Source organism: Papilio polytes, unplaced genomic scaffold (genome assembly GCF_000836215.1).
Source record: "Papilio polytes unplaced genomic scaffold, Ppol_1.0 DF822845.1, whole genome shotgun sequence".
Classification (NCBI taxonomy): domain Eukaryota; kingdom Metazoa; phylum Arthropoda; class Insecta; order Lepidoptera; family Papilionidae; genus Papilio; species Papilio polytes.
In genome coordinates, this window is record NW_013526359.1 from 548,989 (window position 1) to 568,650 (window position 19,662).

The following is a 19,662-nucleotide window of genomic DNA, read 5'->3' on the forward strand; positions in this document are numbered from 1 at the left end:
TCAAATGAATAGAAATAATGATTAGGTTTAAATTTACATTTTAAATAAAATTTTACTTGAATCTGTAAAATAGATATTTCAAAAACACTATTTGTGCTTATAATACTTTGTTGAATCGGCACAACTATTTTTCATGTGATCGACAGATCAAGGTCATTGACCTGCATATTCTTATTTGAAACGCATACGAGTTTATAGAACATAATATAAGATGCAAACGCAACATTACACCTGACGATGCATTCCGTGACTAACTTCAGACGGTAAACAAGTTCATCGACTTAGTGGGGACAGAATATACCATACGTCATCGAGTCGTTTCCGCACTTAAGGCATCACAATAAAAAATATTCAGTTATCAGTTGGACATCAAACCAAGTGTATTATCAACGTATTAAAAATGTTTTGCGCGATACTAGCATTAGTTGCACTTGCGTATATATTGTGGGACGTTAATTACTTTCTTAGAATTGCCTTCACAATAGTAACAGGAAGATTGTTCCAAAAGAGATGCGGAATCAACGATACTACAACAATTTACGGTAAGTTAACGGTACATTATAATGTAAATAACTAATAGATAACGGACATATTCCGTGCTAAAATGTAGGGTATTTCAAATTTATAAAGTTTGTTTATTAAAATAATCACTAGACGTTATAAAATGTAAATGTTTATACAAAGAATTACATGGAACTTATTCGATATTATATTATTTGAGATATTGAGAATGGGAGGAAAGTCGCTTGGCTTATAAATACAAAAAACTCTTTTTTAATGATTTTTTAATTACGTAGTCATGACTATTATAATAGCTAATTGTGAGGTGATTTTTAAATGCATGTTTATTTTGTCTAAGAATTTAGAAAAAGAATGTTAAACATGTAAAGAAAGTTACAAGCACACGATGTAATTTTATGCGATTTTCTGACCTCCGCAGTAGGCTAGAACAAAATTTGCTTAAAAACTGAAAACGTTGTACTATCAATTATATAAAATATACAATGACCATTGTATGCAAAGTTTGTAAAATTACTTAAAAATGACATCACTGTCAGATAGGGTAACGAAATCCGTATTTTTTCAGACAATTTACAATTTGGTGTGACCGGTCCTTAATAATTTATTTTTTGCACTAGAACATAAGTGTATTTTTAGTTAATTAATTAAGTAATTTCTGTTTATTAAATTGTAGTTACAAATTTACCCGTACAAGACTACCGCAGACTACATCTACTAAATATACTTTATCGGCCCATAGTTTAGTCAGTATGAAGGTAGAGGTACGCACATTACACCGATTGGATTTTTTTTTTATAACATAAGGTGGCAAACGAGCAAACGGCCACCTGAAATCGCCAAAATGGCGAAGTGACCGCTGCCCATAGACATCCGCAATTGCAGATGCGTTGCCTACCATTATCAGACGGAGGAGGAGACGCACATAAAGAGGATATTTCCCCTTCTTATGCATCTCCTCCACTGTCAAATCCACTTCCTCTTCCCATCCTCTTTTTATAAGAAAAGGGTGGTAAAGAGAAAGGGACTTAAATTAGGCCTCCGGCACCACACTCATCAGACGAAACACGGAATTGTTTCCATTTCACGCCTGTCTTCTGTGTGGTCGTGGTATTACACCGGGCGTGCCGGCCCATTCGTGCTAAGATGTTAAAGCGGGCACTACCACTGTGAATTTAGCTCAACATCCCGACCTGATCAAAATATCTGCCGAAAAGTCTATAGTCTATGGGGACTCTTAGTATATCAATTAGTAGACATCAAGACTAATATTCTAACACGATTTCCAGGTTTTTGTACAACACAAGATGTTGATATATTCTTGAAGCATATGAACAACGCTCGCTATGTCCGTGAACTGGACTTCGCCAGGTTCCACTTCTACGATAGAACTGGAATTTATGACAATATCAAAGCAGCCAAGGGTCACGCGTTGCAAGGCGCGTCTAGCATACGATACAGAAGGACTATTCCAATATTCTCCTTCTATAAAGTAGAGACAAAGGTAATTGAATTGAGCTTTTTCAGCTTTCAGCTTTTATCAGTCGGTAACATAATTTAGTGCTACACAGAATCGTCTAATATTTAAATCATATGTTCTGTCTGATTGTGGTTTAAGAAACTGTTTTGTGTACAACAAGGCCACGGATTATTCCGTTTAGTTGTTGTGTAAATAACCTTTCCTCTACATTTAGTTTTATTTAAAAGGTAATTTTATTTTGTTGTTATGTTCAATTATTTTTTCTTGTAATTAACCATACAACGATTTAAGCCGTGATTATTTTTATTTCTTTATTTACTATATGCGGAAGTTGCTGGCCAGTTAATTGAAGACATTTTATTTATACATGTTACATGCTCGGATAATGTAATCTTTACTTTAACTAGTCGCTAATGGATACGTTCATTGAATATTCCGATTAACAGAATATCTATTTGTAAAAGTAGCTGTTGCTCGCGACTTAGCCTAAGTGAAATTAAAAAATAATGAAAAATATAACCTATGTTACTCACAGATAAATGATCTTTCTAACTGTGAAAGAATTTTTAGAATCGGCTTATAAATAAAATAGGTTTAATAAAATAAAAATAGGTAAATAAAATAGGTTTACGTGAATCAAATACACACAGAAATCCAAAAATACAAATCTTTCCTCTTTATTGTATTAGTATAGATAACTATACCATAATTAAAACGTTTGAAATATTAAAACTTTGTGAGATTGTTTTTTACCGTCTAATTTCCCGCCCGTCGGGTGGCGTTTCTTGGGTTAAATAGAGCTAGGATAAATTCGCGGTCTGTCGCACTGTCCTTACATGTGAACTAGACCTTTATTATATTAGTTGAATATGTTTGTTTACAGCTGGTGTATTGGGAGGACAAAACGCTTTTCATCGAACAAAAGTTCATCACGACTAGCGACGGGTTCGTCCGTGCTATTGTGTTGTCTCGTCAAAACCTTTTGGAAGTGGACGCAGCGAGGCTGTTCAAAGATATACCCGGTGCGGACAGCAAGCCGGAATGTCCTGAGGAGATCCGCCACTGGTTACAATCTATAGAAATATCCAGCGCACGGTTAAGAAAGAAGGATTAAAAGATGCCGAAATATGTTTTCGTGCGGATTGTACGGAATACGTAAACTTATTTTCTTCAGGGCTGTATTTTTTATGTTATTGTTTGTGACACTTTATAAAATTCTCTCTCTCTCTCTCTATTAAGGTATCTTATTGTTACTAATGAATTACTACGTTATTTATTTAAAATGTAAGAAAATTCAGTAGTTTTCCTTCGGTCTTGAAAACGTGCTTATTTTATTATCAATTTTTCGTTTTGGTGTTGTATGATAGTATTAAACGTTAAAAGTGTTCTTGTTTTTTTATTTAAGAAAACATTCCCCTAATTAAAAATGTGACACAGATGGTGAAAAACGGCAGCCATCAAAAGTATCGTATGTCAGTGTTGTACCGAAGGGTATTGACTTATTTTTTACGGAACTTGTTTATCATGAATACCAAGTTTGAAATTAACTTTATAGTTGTAGCAGATTATTATTGAACTTATTTTATTTTATTTATTCTAATTAGTGTTTGCTTAGTTTTTTTATGCATCTTCATTTATGTGATACTAGCGTTAGCCTGTGATACCGTAGTGCGAAATAAAAAAAAAGTGAGTAGTTTATGTGTTCTCGCAGACTGTGCTTAATCTTTGTTCTACATCTGTGCCAAATTTCATTGAGGTCTGTTGACTCTTTGAAGACATCTAACAAACATCCATTCATCTAAACTAAAATATTTACAAGATAATATGCAGCGGCTTATTACTTATTACATCTACTTAATTAATCATTCTCCTAAACCAGAGACAATACCTGTTTTAGTATAGTTGTTTCACCAGTGAAAACCCGTAGATATGTTGACATATGTTTGCGTTGCGAAGGAATGTTTTGAGGTAGGCCGGGAATTAGGCTGGCTCTCGTAAGGGTGGTATGAAATAAGAAAAACGACCACACACGCATTGTACACGACTTATACTCCGATTAAGCTGTTTTGATACTTTAGAGAGAGTGCGTAAAGTGGAATTGTGATTTTTAAATAATAAAAGCAACTCAAACAACATTGACGTCTACTTACTGCAGTAATAAGTGATTTGTAACAAAAATCTAGAATATCACCAATGTATTGAATTTCAACATTTTTTACTTAACTTCGAAGTGATTTGTGCATCATGTTTTCATTTCTTTACATTTGTTAAAATTTATCTTGCAGATGAATTAATTTCTTACATCTAAAGATAATATTGAATGTAATTGCATTTTTTTAAATAAAACATTCCCCTAATTAAAAATGTGGCACAGATGGTGAAAAACGACAGCCACCAAAAGTATCGTATGTCAGTGTTGTTATAGTATCATAATCAACGTAATAACAGAAATCTACCGATGCAAGATTCCAATTTTCTAAGCTCGGTAGCTTCTAAGCTGATTTTTCGGTTACCCTTATTGCTTGTGTTCGCGATATCTTCTAAACTAATTTAATTATTCAAGTATCTTGATGAGGGAGTCGCTGTAGCAATGGTGGCGCTAACCGACCGCGTGCGTCTTGTCGCGTAACAATAATAAAATATCCATTAGCTGTAGTGTTTTCGGTGATTTTAAATCGTGTGTTACACAGATATTTTTGTTTTGTAATATTTATTTAACTTCGAACATTTTATGGAAAGTTCAAATATAAATTAGTTTACAAAAAATGTAACGACATAAATATAAAATAGCTTACAGCAGCAGCTTAATGAAAGCTTTTGCCCGCAACTTCGTCCGCGTGAAACTTGAAATTTCAAAACTTACGTTCGCTCTTTTTTTCAACCTATTACTAAAAGTATTAACTTAGTATAGTATCATAATCAACGTAATAACAGAAATCTACCGATGCAAGTTTCCAATTTTCTAAGCTCGGTAGCTTGTAAGCTGATTTTTCGGTTACGTCGTGACTGCCGTAATTAAAATAATATTTATGAGTAGACAATAAATAAACAACTCACCAATACCATCAATCGCTTTATATTAAAACACAGCGTAGTGGATACTCGTAACATTTACAATAGTTATAGTTTTCTTTCATTAAAAATATTTTTCCTTACACTGTAATTACAGGCTGTTCTTTGAAGTAGTTAATGTCTGTAAACAATGATCATAAATCGCCATAATTTAGTTCAATCCTTTTTTGAATACAAAATCATGGTCGTATCAGAACCGTAGTTATAAATTATATCGTGGTGGTTCCGTAGTGTTAATATTTGAAAGATAAACTGTTACAAGTTATGTAGACGAAAAGAGTAAATTAAAACATAAGCATAAAGTACAAGAAATTTGGATTAACGAATAAACATTACAAGCTCTTCAATTGCAAAGCAAATGTACAATTTTACCTGAACAGTGACATATTTGGAAGCAATTCCGTGTTTCGTCTGATGAGTGTGGTGCCGGAGGCCTAATTTAAGTCCCTTTCTCTTTACCGCCCTTTTCTTATAAGGAGAGGATGGGAAGGGAAAGTGGATTTGACGGAGGAGGAGATACATAGGAAGGGGAAATATCCTGTTTATGTGCATCTCCTCCTCTGTCGGAGAAGGGTAGGGACCGCTTTTGCAATTGCGGATGTCTATGGGCAGCGGTCACTTCGCCATTTTGGCGGATTCAGGTGGCCGCTTGCTAGTTTGTCACCTTTTGTTATAAAAAAAAAAACCGTTTGTCCATTTACATATCTACTTAAGCGCTAGATTCAGTTATTGTAAAAACAATCGTAATTTGAATTTCTAAGCTCTAAGGAACCACAAAGAACTTAATTGTTTTAGTAAACACCAAAGCTGAAGCGTTCATATACTTCAGTGAATACAATTCAGTAAAACTTATCGTAAAGCAGTGGCTACTTGTTTTATCCTAATAGTTTGGTATTTTAAAACAATCATGATTACACTGAAATCTACTCTAACGCCGATCGAAATATTACTTCAAACTATTCTGTACAGATATTTCCAATCTTCATACTGCATCGCTTTTGTTTCTAGTGAATCGTTACGATTTGATTATAACAAAACTTTTGTTTATATTGATTCGGAAGAAAGAAATATAACTGACAATTTGCTTGAAGTTTCCGAAATAGGATGTTTAGATTACATAGTAAGAGTAAAAAATCCCATGGATTTTATAAAAGCCTTCGATAAAGTAGTTCATTTTGGTAATACTCGGAAAAGTGACAGAAAAATCGTATATTTACCTGGATCTTATGACGATGACGTAACTGGGAAATTGTTGAAGGTTTTATCGGTGAAGGAAACTTCTTTTGTACCAAATGTTCTGATAATAGCACCATCTTTTAACCGGTCATGCGAATCTTATGATTTGATAACGCACAAATACGTCGGACTGTCAAACCACAGTCATCCTTTCTATTTAGATACATGGAATTCTTGCACTAAACAATTTTATAAAAATAGTAATTTATTCCCTCATGACATGTCAAATATGTTTGGAAAGGTAGTCAAAGTGGCTTGTTTTACTTACAAGCCTTATGTTTTATTGGATTTAAATACAACGATAGTTCCCTTCGGTCGAGATGGAATGGAAGTAAGGATTATTGAGGAATTTTGCCGGTGAGTAAAAAACTAAGCACTTAAAAATTACGAGATTATAGATATTTTTGATAAAGATACAACTGAAGTTTGAAATCCCTACTACCTACTTCTGACAAATTATACCGTTTTGCTTTCATGGACATAATATTGTATTTATTTATCTTCATATTACGAGATTTTGTTTTTATTTCCTACATAAAAGGAAAAAAACAGCAAAAAATATGAACGTATTACAGTCGTAAGTGACGGAATAATAAGGCTAAGGTTTTCACTGCATTTGATTATTTGTTTCAGATGGATAAACTGCTCAGTGGATATAATAAGAGACGATGAGCACCAGTGGGGTGAGATCTACGAGAACATGACCGGTGTCGGTGTACTCGGCAGCTTGGTAGAAGACCGAGCGGATCTCGGAATAAGTATGTTTCTATTACAACGAATACGAAAGATGCATGGCTTAGACCGTGCGCGCATCTGAAACTAAACTATCGTAAAGCTGTTCATCGCTCTTTGATTCCAATGAGCTTCTATGGATGTGCGCACAATACTCGATTTATAGTTGTGCTACTGAACCGTTCGACAATCGCACAACAGTTGTGCGATAGTTTAGTCATAGGTGATGTTAACAAATTGATAAACCTATTCGATTTAATTTTCTTGACTTATGGAATTAATATGAAAGGAAAGTGAAGAGCTCACACGAAAGAGCAGTTTTCGTGTATCACATTAGTTTTCGTAAGATTAACTTGTGATTTATTTTGATTTAAGCGGCTTTATACTCCTGGTATGAAGAATATTTAGTGCTCGATTTATCAGCTCCTTGTATAAGAACTGGCATCACATGCATTGCTCCGGCACCAAGGTATATAATACATTGTTTTTTATTTATTTTAATAACTATGTATGTAGCTTAATTTTTTTTTCTTACAGGTTGCTGGTCAGCTGGGAAACTCCTTTCTTGCCATTCACCTTGTACATGTGGATTGCAATATTTTTCACGTTTCTATACGCCTCTATTGCTCTGATTATTGCGCAAGGAGGCTCGACTAAAAAGGTTTTTCTGACCACATTTGGTATGATGATAACGCAGGTGAGATATTAAGAGAATCTATTTTTAAAGAAGATAAAAAAAATCAGTAATGGATTCTAAAATGAAAAATCCATAATAATCTCTTAAAATAATTTAGGTCATTAAAAAACAGAACATCTTTATGATAACATCGAGTTTCTACTAATGAATATTTTTTGCAAGACATTAAGCCATGTACATGTTTGATTTCGCTGTCCAACGATCATCAAACTTAGACAAGTAAATAGTTTACGCGATTTACAAACATTGCAGTTACGTATCGGATCGAAATCTACATTTCATCAATGCCTTCTGTAAAATTGTTTACGCGAAAAGTTAACTTTCCTCAAAAGAAAAATGATTTTGAAAACAGGCGTATTCTTCTGTTTTGTTAATTCACGCACATTATGCTTTAACGTTAAAAAAAATGTAAAACATAACAAAAACTTTTAGACTTAAGTTTTCCGTTAAGCAAAGAATAAAATTAAATGAATAACATTAAAATTACAATAATGTAAGAACTATTTGACCCGAGGAAAAGTGAAAAGGTACCAAAATTAACGCTATAAAATTGTGTTGTCAGTCACAAAGTGAAGTCGGCGGGACGTGGAAGATTCGTAGGATAACTGGATGGCTACTGATCACTGGCTTGGTACTGGACAATGCGTACGGAGGTGGCTTGGCATCTACTTTCACCGTTCCCAAGTACGAAAAATCAATTGATACAATACAAGACATCGTGGATAAGAAGATGGAATGGGGGGCAACGCACGACGCTTGGATATTCTCGTTGGCGATGTCCCAAGAGGTACTTCTATACTAATATTATAAAGAGGAAGGATTTGTACTTTTGTAAGTATTGAAATAACTCAAAAACTACTGACCGATTTTCAACATTTTTTTCATAATTAAAAAGCTACTTTTTCAGTGAGTAACATAGGCTATATTGTTTTTGTTTCTCGCGGACGAAGTCGCGAGTAACAGCTATTTTTTATAAAAATAATAATTTTTTTTAACATAGAACCACAACTGTCTTGTTTAGTTAATGTCTGTTAAAAATCGGTTTTAAAACTCTTCTTTTTTTTCGTTTCAGCCACTAATTAAACAATTGGTAGATCAATTTAAAACGTTTTCGTTTGAAGAACTGGAGCGAAAGAGCTTGTCCAGAAGTATGGCGTTTAGTATAGAGAAACTGCCTGCAGGTAAGTATTTGTGAACGTGCTAATGCTAGTAAGGCAAAGCAACTAAATTGTAAGAACAGGCCGTTCCTTATGCAATCACCGTGGTAATCTTCAGCATAATATGTTTTACCAAAAACAATCATTAACTGTAATATTTGGTTGATTGTATACATATCGTAGATATTACAATAATAGTTAAAAAAACCCTCAAGCCGCATAATTCACTAAAATCACAAAAGAATATCGACAACAGTTTTTATTACTACAATATTCTACACTTATTGGTTTTAAAATACAGGTTACTACGCTATTGGTGAATACATAACGGAGGAAGCTGTATTGGATTTTACAATAATGCTGGAGGATTTTTACTACGAGCAATGCGTCGTTATGCTGCGGAAAAGTTCCGCCTACACAGACAAAATTAATGCATTGGTAGGAAGGCTTCATGAATCCGGACTTTTGCTTGCATGGGAGACACAGGTAAGCGAAATGACATGAATATTACATTTTTAGTAAGTCGTATAATTGAACTGTAATTTGTTTCCTACGCTGGCAGACTAGCACTGTATATATGTTGACCTTGTATAGAGTATTTTATACGCGGAAGTAATTATAAACGATGCCAAAACAACCACTTTAATAGCCATTTTATTATGACTAGTTCATTAAGATTTACAATGATTTTCAGGTAGCGTTGCAACATTTGAATTATCAAGTTCAACTAGAAGTTAAATTGTCTCGTTCTAAAAAGGATGTTGAAAAGATTGAACCACTTGCTTTACGTCATGTTTTAGTAAGTATTTAGGTTACCGCGTATTCGTCAACTCTACATTTATTTGTGTTTGGTTTTGTTTCAGTTATTTTTTTTTCAGGGGGTGTTCATATTATATGGTCTTGGAATAATTATCTCCATTGCGATTTTCATTTTAGAAATAATAGTTCATAATAATACGAAATAAGAGTACAACTGTCTACACTATTATTTAAAATAAAAGAAATTTTTATTTCTTATCGTAAAAAACTATTGGAAATGTTCTCATATGTCATTGAAAGCTATGCTCAACAGAAGGGAGAAACGGAACGTAATTTTTAGCTAGTGTTGCGTAGCTTTCAAAAACTCGATATCGAAAAGATGAATATTTAAGATTATATTTTTGGTATAACAACTTCGTAAAGCTAAACATCAATTTACAACCTGTTTTTTATCCATTTTTGTACTTTAAGGCGGTTTTATGTGCTGATGTAAATTGGTTTAATTAAACATTATTATATCAAGGGTACATCCACATACATATACATTTTTAATTTTTTTTTAAATAAATTTATAATCAGTACAGTAGCATCTCTGTATATGTAGTGTATTAACATATATCAAATTTTGGGTAAATATGAAAAAAATATTTAGGTTGTCAACAGTAACAATTCCTTTTTTTAAATACAACTAAGTCTTTCGATTATTAAAAACGTTTTGATGCAAATTTAATTTTTCACAATGACAATATAAGTAAATAATGTTTTAAAACGGTAGATTATAGTGTTGTTAGAAAATTCACGCTAGTCACATCACTAAATCAAGACTTATCGGTTGGCAGCATTGTGCACGTTTGTCACGCTTGGTTGTCATCTTGAATGTTTGCAGATGTCGCGGTCGCGGGAAACACGATCGATACAGTGTTGAGTTTGTTGTGTGATAGGAATCAATTAGGCTTGCGTGAATTGTCCTTAAATTATGTTTGAATGAATAACTAGAATATTATAGAAAATAAAAATCACAATGTTTGTGTATCGGTTTGTGTATTTAGCGTTTTTCCTTACCGCGTCGGCTAAATTTGTTTGGAAGCACCATAATAATGAAGAATTACCATTGGTTTTGGAAGAAGTTCACCAAAAATGCCCAAATGTAACCAGAGTTTATGCTTTATCAGAACCATCTGTGCGAAATGTTCCTCTTTATGTGATTGAATTTACTGACACGCCTGGATTTCATCAGCCCTGTAAGAATTATTTATTTAATTACTTCATTTATTCTAGCCTTTTCAATCCAGTTTCTGGACCCCATTGTGGGTATATCCTCCAACCGTTTCTATAAGAAATATATTTACTTAAAATAATTAAGCCTTAATAATTATATTTAGTTTTTTTTTATCTACCTGCTGTACTTAGTTTATAAAATAAATCTTATTTATAATTGTTTTTAGATAAGCCTGAAGTAAAATATGTGGGAAATATTCACGGAAATGAGGTTCTTGGTCGAGAATTGTTGCTTGGTTTAGCTGATTATTTATGTGAACAGTATTTAAAGAATGATCCTAACATAAAGGCACTTATTCATAAAACTAGAATACATCTTTTACCGTCTATGAACCCTGATGGTTGGCAACTGTCCACTAATTTTGTGAGTACAATTATAAATAAATATAATCTTAACAATGTATTGAATTGCAATTTAAATATACTCTGTTCTGTATAGGGTGGCCAAGACTATCTCCTGGGACGTGGTAACAATCATTCAGTGGATCTGAACAGGAACTTCCCAGACTTGGATGCTATCACATTTGAGTTTGAACGACTCGGTATCAATCATAACAATCATCTGTTGAAGGATGTCACCCGACTTGCAGCACCTGTAAGTTCATTTATTAATTCAGAATTAGTTTATTTATTATTTTGAATTATGTAGCTGTGTATTTAATACCTATTTAGTTGTGAGACATTAATTAATATTTGTATACTATTCAGAACAGACTTATCAAGTTTTATGTCCTATTTTTTTAAAATTAACTGTACATCTTTCAATGTCTTTTTTTATTTCACTATGACACTAAATTCTATGAGGGTATTTTTAATATTTATAAAATCATAATAAAATTTTATAGATATACTGACAATTAGCATGTCATTATGCAATAAATTAGTTAATTATTTATTTAAAGTATTATTTGTATTATGTTGGATACATATGGCTATAATTATAGCACCTTGGTGTTTACAAATTTTCGGTACTAATCCAGTATTTAAAGATGATAACCTCAATACCATGTCAATGATTCCTGACAATGCAATGTGTAAATGTCAGTTGGAGCCGGAGACCCGCGCGGTGATTCGCTGGATAATGTCTATACCGTTCGTACTGAGCGCGGCGATGCACGGCGGAGACCTGGTCGCCAACTACCCTTATGACGAGAGCAGGAGCGGCGCCCTCGCCTCCGAGTACTCCGCCAGCCCTGATGATGACACCTTCAAGTTAGTGATACCTTACTAATGTTACAAATGCGAAAGTTTAGATAGATGGATGTTTGATAGAGTTTGTAGCCTAAACGGTTGAACAGATCTCGATGAAAATTGGCATAGATGTAGAGGGTAGTCTGGAAGAACACATATGCTACTTACTTCTGTTTTTTTTTTTAATTTTACGCGGTTGAAGTCGCGGACGAAAGCTCCAAATAAAACACGTGGTTGTTAACACATTTTGGTTGGTTTTGAGTACCCTTTAGTAATTACTACATGTTGCTTGCGACTTTGTCCACGTGAAATTAACAAAAAAAAAAAATAAAACCCTAGCCTATGTTTCTCACCGATAACGTAGTTTATTAATGGTGAAAGAATCCTTTAAATCGGCCGAGTTGTTTTTGAGCTATTTCAATACATACAAATCACAAATCTTTCCTGTTTTATATTAGTAAAGATGTAATTTTGTATATATTATAGCGATACGTTAAAAAATATTTGTCCAGATTTAAAACTGGTATAAAATATTTATATAAATCTTATTAGCTGCGATACTTTAAAGGTCATTCATCCATTAGCAATAAAATAAGATATTGGTTTGTTTGTTGACGAGCGCTAACGGAGAATAGTAATTCTGAGTACATGATCTGTGCGGAATGCAAATGTATTGATTAACTGTTATCCTTGTGTTGTGTATCACGGCCGCTGGTTACTGTCGCTTTTAACGCGCTCTAATTTAAGAAAATAAAAAGGTAAAAAGTTAACTTAGTATAGGAGTTGTTTTACACACACACAAATACACACACGTACACGCATACGCACGCACGCACGCACGCATACACTCATAAATTACGCAAATAAGAACGTCCTTAGGTAATTTTAGACCATGGCTATCCTTTTACCTTACAAATAAACTGAGTATAAGAAAAAATTGTACTAATATTTGGTTATACTCAGTTTATTCCTAACTTTAATTTTATATCGCGTTTAGTTGTAAGGATATAAGAGATTTTTTTCCTATAGGGAGATAGCTATGGCATATGCGAACGCGCACGCCGATATGGCATCGCTGAACCGTCCCGGATGCCACATCAACGGCCCCGACCAATCCGAGGCGTACAACTTCGGCAAGCAGGGCGGCGTCACCAACGGCGCTGACTGGTACAGTCTTAAAGGAGGTAAAATTTTTTTCAGCCAGTTATAATCAATGCCTTTTTTATTTTACAGTCGCGGAAATTCGCGGTGTTCCATTACAGGAAAAATTCCCTTGTTCGCTGCGGCAAGACGAGCTTCGCCTTTTCTACAAATAACTAATGAAATAGCGAGTGGTGCAAATGAATGGATGATGAAATATCGTGTAACACTGACCGCCATTTTTTTTGTAGACACATTTATAAGCTTTGTTGTATTTTTGTGTTCGAGTCTCATTTTAAAATTTCCAAACAAAGGTAGAAACCGCCAGTTTTCCGCACTGTACATAAACTTTATTGCCGGCCAGTATCAATTAACAAAAAAAAATATAAAAATAATAAGTGTTATTTTACGGAATACAATAAAATACTACAAAGGTAAATTTAATATTTACACTAACTAGGAAACACCGTGTGATATTAAGCAATCCATTTGTATTGTGTGCAAATGATAAGGCCAGGGTTGCAACAAAACACAGATCCTGAAGATTGTAATTATTTTCCTTTCGCTATCAGGAAGTAGATAAACTGGGATAATGTAACTTTAATTGTGCTTTTGACATTTAAACGACTAGTTAACCGTGAAATAGACCGGTAAAGTCGGCGTCAGTTATGTCCAATTTCTTTTCAAACACGATCATTTCATTTTTTTATATGTAACGTTATGCGGCTCGCATAATCGAATATAATTAAACATCGTAATTGTATGCCAATGTAAAATCGATTATCGTTTATTTTTATCGTTGTAACTCGATTAATGTCGACGATGACGCAACAGTCAATAAAGGGATTATTTTACTTATATCGTTTGTAAAGGGTTCTATTCATGTTCTATATAATTTTGTTACTTTCTTTTATTTTGTCGCATATAATTTACCTTGAATCTATGAAAGAGGTTTTATACTAATAAAACATCGTAAACTGTCTGTCCTCCCCGAGTTATCGGTTATACACTTGAAATTAATGTTAAAATTTTAGGAATGCAAGATTTCAACTATTTGGCTACAAATGCGTTTGAAATAACCCTTGAATTGGGCTGCCAGAAGTATCCATTGGAGAATGAATTAGAGAACGAATGGAACAGGAACCGTGAAGCCTTACTTGCTTATTTGTGGAAGGCGCACATCGGTGTGAAGGGAATCGTCAGCGATGACACTGGTTTCTTAGAAAACGCTATTATATCTGTGGTCAATCTCACTGGACACACGCCGAAGCCAATACGACATGATGTTACTACAGGTATGTGTCATAAACTCACGACAATAAACTACAAATTTTATAAAACAAAAATCATATGTGCATTTAAACAAATTTTAGACACATCTGATTATTCAATTAAAATAACGTAGAACGTAAATTATATTAACATTGTCATATTCATTTTATTGTCCGATTTAAACAATTGTTTGCGCTCACAAGATTCAATTACAAGCAATATATTCAACTAAGAGTTTCCTCTTCTAACATGTTATACTATCCCTATAACTTGTAGAAACGGTAAACATACATAATGTTTGACTGTCAGTCACCTAATAGACGGTAAAAAAGCAATATTAGTATCAAGTAACTTTTGCTTTTGAAATAACAAATTCCCCTATGACTCATAATGTTGCACATCGGCAAATGAAACCCGAGCGAAAAAACCGAATTCGATAAGCTTATGAATATAAGTTTATTAACTTTTGCACGCGACTCCGTCCGCATGGTTTAAAAAAAGCAGACGTAAGTGGCTTATGTGTTCTTCCAGACTACCCTCTACGTCTATGCCAAATTTCATTGAAATCCGTTCAGCCGTTTAGTCTACAAACTCTAACAAACATCGATCCATCTAAACTTTCGCATTTATAATATTAGTACGATAAAATAAAAAGTATTTTTATGTGACTATAGCAGATGGACCCTTTGCAGTTTTATATACGAACGAGATAAATGCAAATTACATTTCTTTTAATTTACACTGTTTCTATGAACTATATCAACCACTAAAAGGTAATATATAGCCTATGTTACTCAGCAATAACGTAGCTTTTGATTGGTCAAATAATTTTTGAAATCAGGACAGTAGTTTTTGAGTTATTTGAATACATATAAACATACAGATATTTCCTCTTTATAGTATCGATAATAGTCATATGAACATTGCAAATTGCATGCATCTTTTCGTGTTGTATCAGATTGTGATTGCATGACGTCACTCGTTCGCTGCACTAATTGTAACAATGCCCAACGACTGTACTGTAAACACTAATACGCAGTATTACACTTGTGGTATATCAGAAGCCCAGTAACAGCTAAAGTAGACTATATCGCGTTTCAGCGAATTGCGATTGTATTTGAAACGGTGTTCTTTGTAGGTTTTATAGATCTAATTCTTGATTCAAACAAATGGATATTATACTAGGGCATTACTATTTAAAAATTGTATTGTATATTGACATTTTTAAGTATTTTTTCATAGAATGTTTTTAGTATTGAAAATGTGAATGATACGCATATCAAATTGTGTTACTGTTTTCCGAATAAATTTAATCAAGCAGCCCTTCACGGTTAATGTTCTCAAATAAGTACAATTATGTTACACGAGGACGTAAAATACGTTTAGATATGTTCATAAATTCTGACAACTTCGTGGAGAGACTTTACAACACTTTTTACTCAAATTCGGTAGTAATTATGTTTGTGGTCATTTTATTAAAAAATAATTTTATTTTGGAATGTCACAAGATATTAACACTTTACATATAAATGTAATTTCTCCCTAACGAATGATTGCTGAGTTATATATCGATCTTGAGGCAAAAAATGATACAGACGAAACATGGTAATTTAACTATGACTAATGTTGTCCCCGTAACGATGACAAGCAACTCCTTTACATACGCTTAATTGTCTTTTAACTGGCAACAATTAGATGAGTTGTAGAACTTTATTGTGTTAGACTAGACGACGAAGATAAATAGAAAGCGGTATGGGTGGAAATAAGCTTACGTAACCACCCCAATCTGTATATATTGTAAGTATTTAAAGCCTTACAAATAACGCTTCCAGACTCTACATATATGCCAAGTTCAATCGTGATCCGATCAGCAGTCTACAAACTCTATGAAACATCCATTCATTTTAACTCACATTAATATTAGTAAGATTATCGTAATTATGAAGGTGTGTACGGTGACTACTACCGCTTGCTGACGCCGGGCCGGTACGAGGTGACCGCGAACCACCCCGGACACTACCCCGCGCAGCGCATCGTCACAGTGCCCCAGCGACAGTCCTCAGCACGTATACTCAACTTCAAACTGGAGGTAGGAATTATTATCGATAATCGTTTTGTTTACAGCAATCATCCTGCTCGAAGGACCATAAAACATACCACTTATAAATGCTGTTACTGATTAATGTGATATGAGGTGTATGTAGAATAATATGTTATATCAAACATAGATTATCTTTATCCCGGAAACTAGCTATTTTAAGATAATTTACTCAACATAATGCATAATTGTGTTATGAATAGTTTCCGATAATAATTTCAATGTAATTGCAAGATTTAACTCATTTATAACATTGTTAATGACATACAAATATATGTAATTTCTGTGTCACCAATAGTTTGTTATGACTGGAACAGAATGGCACTATAATTCCTAGCTCGGCCGTTTGCCCAATTGAGGCAATTAGTAAACACAAGACTGTTCTCTTGCACCGTACGTTGACTTGAGATCGGTTGGTCACACGTAGAATTACAAAATTACGTTACATGTAGTCTACTAAAGGATGTCGAATTTTAAGAATTCAGTTTTCAACTATATACGAGTACTAACAAGTGCAGAACTTAAATATTACGGACAATCATGAAATTTTTTAAAGAACTAATTTTTCAGAACTTTCGGTTGAAAGTGAAAGTCTTTTGTACTTTTGTCGAACTTACGAAAGAATGTAATATAGTATAACATTTATTTCTTTGAAGTAATTTAAAAGAAGTATATTTACTCTCTAATTGCAAAAGGTGGAACTAAAAATAGACTGATTACATGACGTCACGTGTAGCGTTCAATTGACGTGGTAACTTCTCTCTCTGACGTCATACCAACGCGCAAAGTTACACGTGGGCGGTTTGTATTGATTTTTCGTATGATTTCGCGCTTCGTCTATTCGTTAAAACGTTGATAAGCTTTAATATAAAAATGGTTTATTATTATTTACGGACGAATACTAAAACGATATTTAAATGTAATGGCGTCATAATTAAAATTCAATTTGAAATATGACGCCTGTCAGATTGTAAGAAAAGTTACAAAGTTAAATGTTAAAGATTATTGATAGTATTCGACCGTCTCTGTAAATCTTGTGGATCGAATTAATACTTATACTAATGTGGAAATTAGCTTTAGATTTCTAATAGGTGTTTTTCAGAACTCAACCTGAACAAGATGTCTAAATGTCGATTCTCTTTCTCATGTATTGATCAAAAAGAGTTATTCAATGGCAATAATATACTTTGTATTTGGCCGTTTATCTTATGGCCGGTTTCTCAGCTGGTTTTAACCATTCCTTAGTGTTATAGGTTTCATAACTTCATGAAATGCGTTTCCGAACTACATAACTTGAGTTTTACTCCTTAGACTTAATTTAACCTAACACTTAATCGATAGGTAAGGATAAAATGATACCTTTTGTGTTATGAATAATCTTTGTTACGTATGAGTGTCGATTACAATACATTCGCTTATTCTTAACTCACCAAGGTCGCAAAGAGAAAGACCTAAAACGCGAGTACAGGCACCTCATTTATATTACTATCGGAGCTTTGAGACTGGCAGACTGACAATATCACTTTGACCTTGATTGATAATCCTGTTCATTTAATTTAGTATTATACTTAGCTGTTGCACCCGGATTCGTTCGTGCAATATATAAAACACACGAAAAACAAAGAACTACGTATCCATCGGGAATTTGACTTTTTTCATCATTATGCTTTACATCTGTACCAAATTTCAGCGATATCCGTTAAACTGATCTATCAATTTATAATATTAATACGAAGTATTAGTGTTGTTATGGGTAATAAAGAAAAGAAAACAATACGTTTGAATATAAAATTTGTTAATTTCAGCCTATACGTTATGATGATGGTGCTCTGTTCTTCGAGCCGCCGTACATCCGCTACCAGCCGCGTATCTACAAGCGATCCCTCTACCAAAAGGTCACCAACACTCTCCTGCAAGCTGCAGACACGCACAAACAGTGAAGCCGCAATCCAATATAGACCTTATTCTTATAGAGATAAGTATGAAATTATCAATGTAAACTTGTTAGCGAAAATTATGTGATGTGAATCAGGATGTTGTATAGTGAAGTAAAAAATTGCATTCGCTTATGTCGACATTTTAGTAATTTTTGTCATATTCGAAAAACTTGAATTTTATTATCAATATTGTTTGTATATTGGAATCGTGCAGAAATTCGAGTGCCATAATGTCTTTCCAATTGTTGATTTTTTTTTATTAATGTTGTATACAGAATAAAAATAAAATTGTCTAGTCCAAACACGTTACCTTTTTATTTATATTTTATCGACTTAAAACAATCGACATTGACATTAAAGTACATAAAAAAAGGAATAATTTAATTGCTCCTTTCATTATAAAGTATTCGAACATTGCCGTATGTTATTCCGTCTAAAATATCTGTTCGTTTGTTATGTAAACTAAATAAATTTTATAATTTTAAACATGATATCATTGTTTTGAAGTTTCCGAAAGCTGAGCTCATCGTAAGGCGATATTCAAAATCATAGATATAAATAATAGATAGGTGATTGTTAAGAAATAACAGCTTTTGCTTTATTTCGATTTAAACTCGCCTTTTAATGTTAAGTATATCACTTATTAGTTCGGAAACTATTCAACCATCGCTGCCAAAATGGCGAAAATCAAATAGTTACAAAAACCATACTTTTATAGCCTGGTTTTAATAATCAGTGCTCATAAAACATGAATTAAAACTACCAATGTTATATATGACATTTATGTAATTTTTTTTAAATAAAAACATTAAAATCTGTTAAATAACTTTGCGTTCAAAGAGGGAATTTTGTAATCTTTATAACACTCGAGACAAACTGGAAAATTCAAATTAAATAAATTGTTATTTCCTTACTAGCTGTTGCCCGCGACTTCGCCCGCGTGGTATTAACAAACTATATAAATAACAAAAAGCTACGTATCCCTCCAGACTATGCTCTAAACCTGTGCCAAATTTCATGGAGATCCGTTCAGCAGTTTAGGCTACAAACACTAACAAACATCCATCTATCATAACTTTCGCATTTATATATTT

The 19,662-nt window shown here is 33.4% G+C and overlaps 3 protein-coding genes across 3 annotated transcripts; all 3 read left to right on the top strand.

Annotated features, from left to right (window-relative positions):
* Window positions 1-281: 281 nt before the first annotated feature.
* Window positions 282-3,328, top strand: LOC106105393 (protein THEM6-like). The gene is made up of 3 exons (XM_013285687.1): window positions 282-542; window positions 1,809-2,023; window positions 2,883-3,328. The coding sequence occupies exons 1-3, from the start codon at window positions 401-403 to the stop codon at window positions 3,111-3,113; spliced, it is 588 nt and encodes a 195-aa protein (XP_013141141.1). The 5' UTR covers window positions 282-400; the 3' UTR covers window positions 3,114-3,328.
* Window positions 3,329-5,978: 2,650 nt separating this feature from the next.
* LOC106105311 lies at window positions 5,979-9,858 on the top strand. Its single transcript, XM_013285602.1, has 9 exons — window positions 5,979-6,664; window positions 6,941-7,065; window positions 7,415-7,508; window positions 7,577-7,736; window positions 8,299-8,523; window positions 8,809-8,917; window positions 9,195-9,379; window positions 9,588-9,692; window positions 9,772-9,858. The coding sequence occupies exons 1-9, from the start codon at window positions 5,979-5,981 to the stop codon at window positions 9,856-9,858; spliced, it is 1,776 nt and encodes a 591-aa protein (XP_013141056.1).
* Window positions 9,859-10,516: 658 nt separating this feature from the next.
* LOC106105530 (carboxypeptidase E-like) lies at window positions 10,517-19,517 on the top strand. The gene is made up of 8 exons (XM_013285896.1): window positions 10,517-10,893; window positions 11,098-11,294; window positions 11,370-11,525; window positions 11,976-12,142; window positions 13,151-13,305; window positions 14,296-14,556; window positions 16,480-16,622; window positions 18,437-19,517. Exons 1-8 carry the CDS (start codon window positions 10,674-10,676, stop codon window positions 18,569-18,571), a joined length of 1,434 nt encoding a protein of 477 aa, XP_013141350.1. The 5' UTR covers window positions 10,517-10,673; the 3' UTR covers window positions 18,572-19,517.
* The last annotated feature ends 145 nt before the right edge of the window (window positions 19,518-19,662 follow it).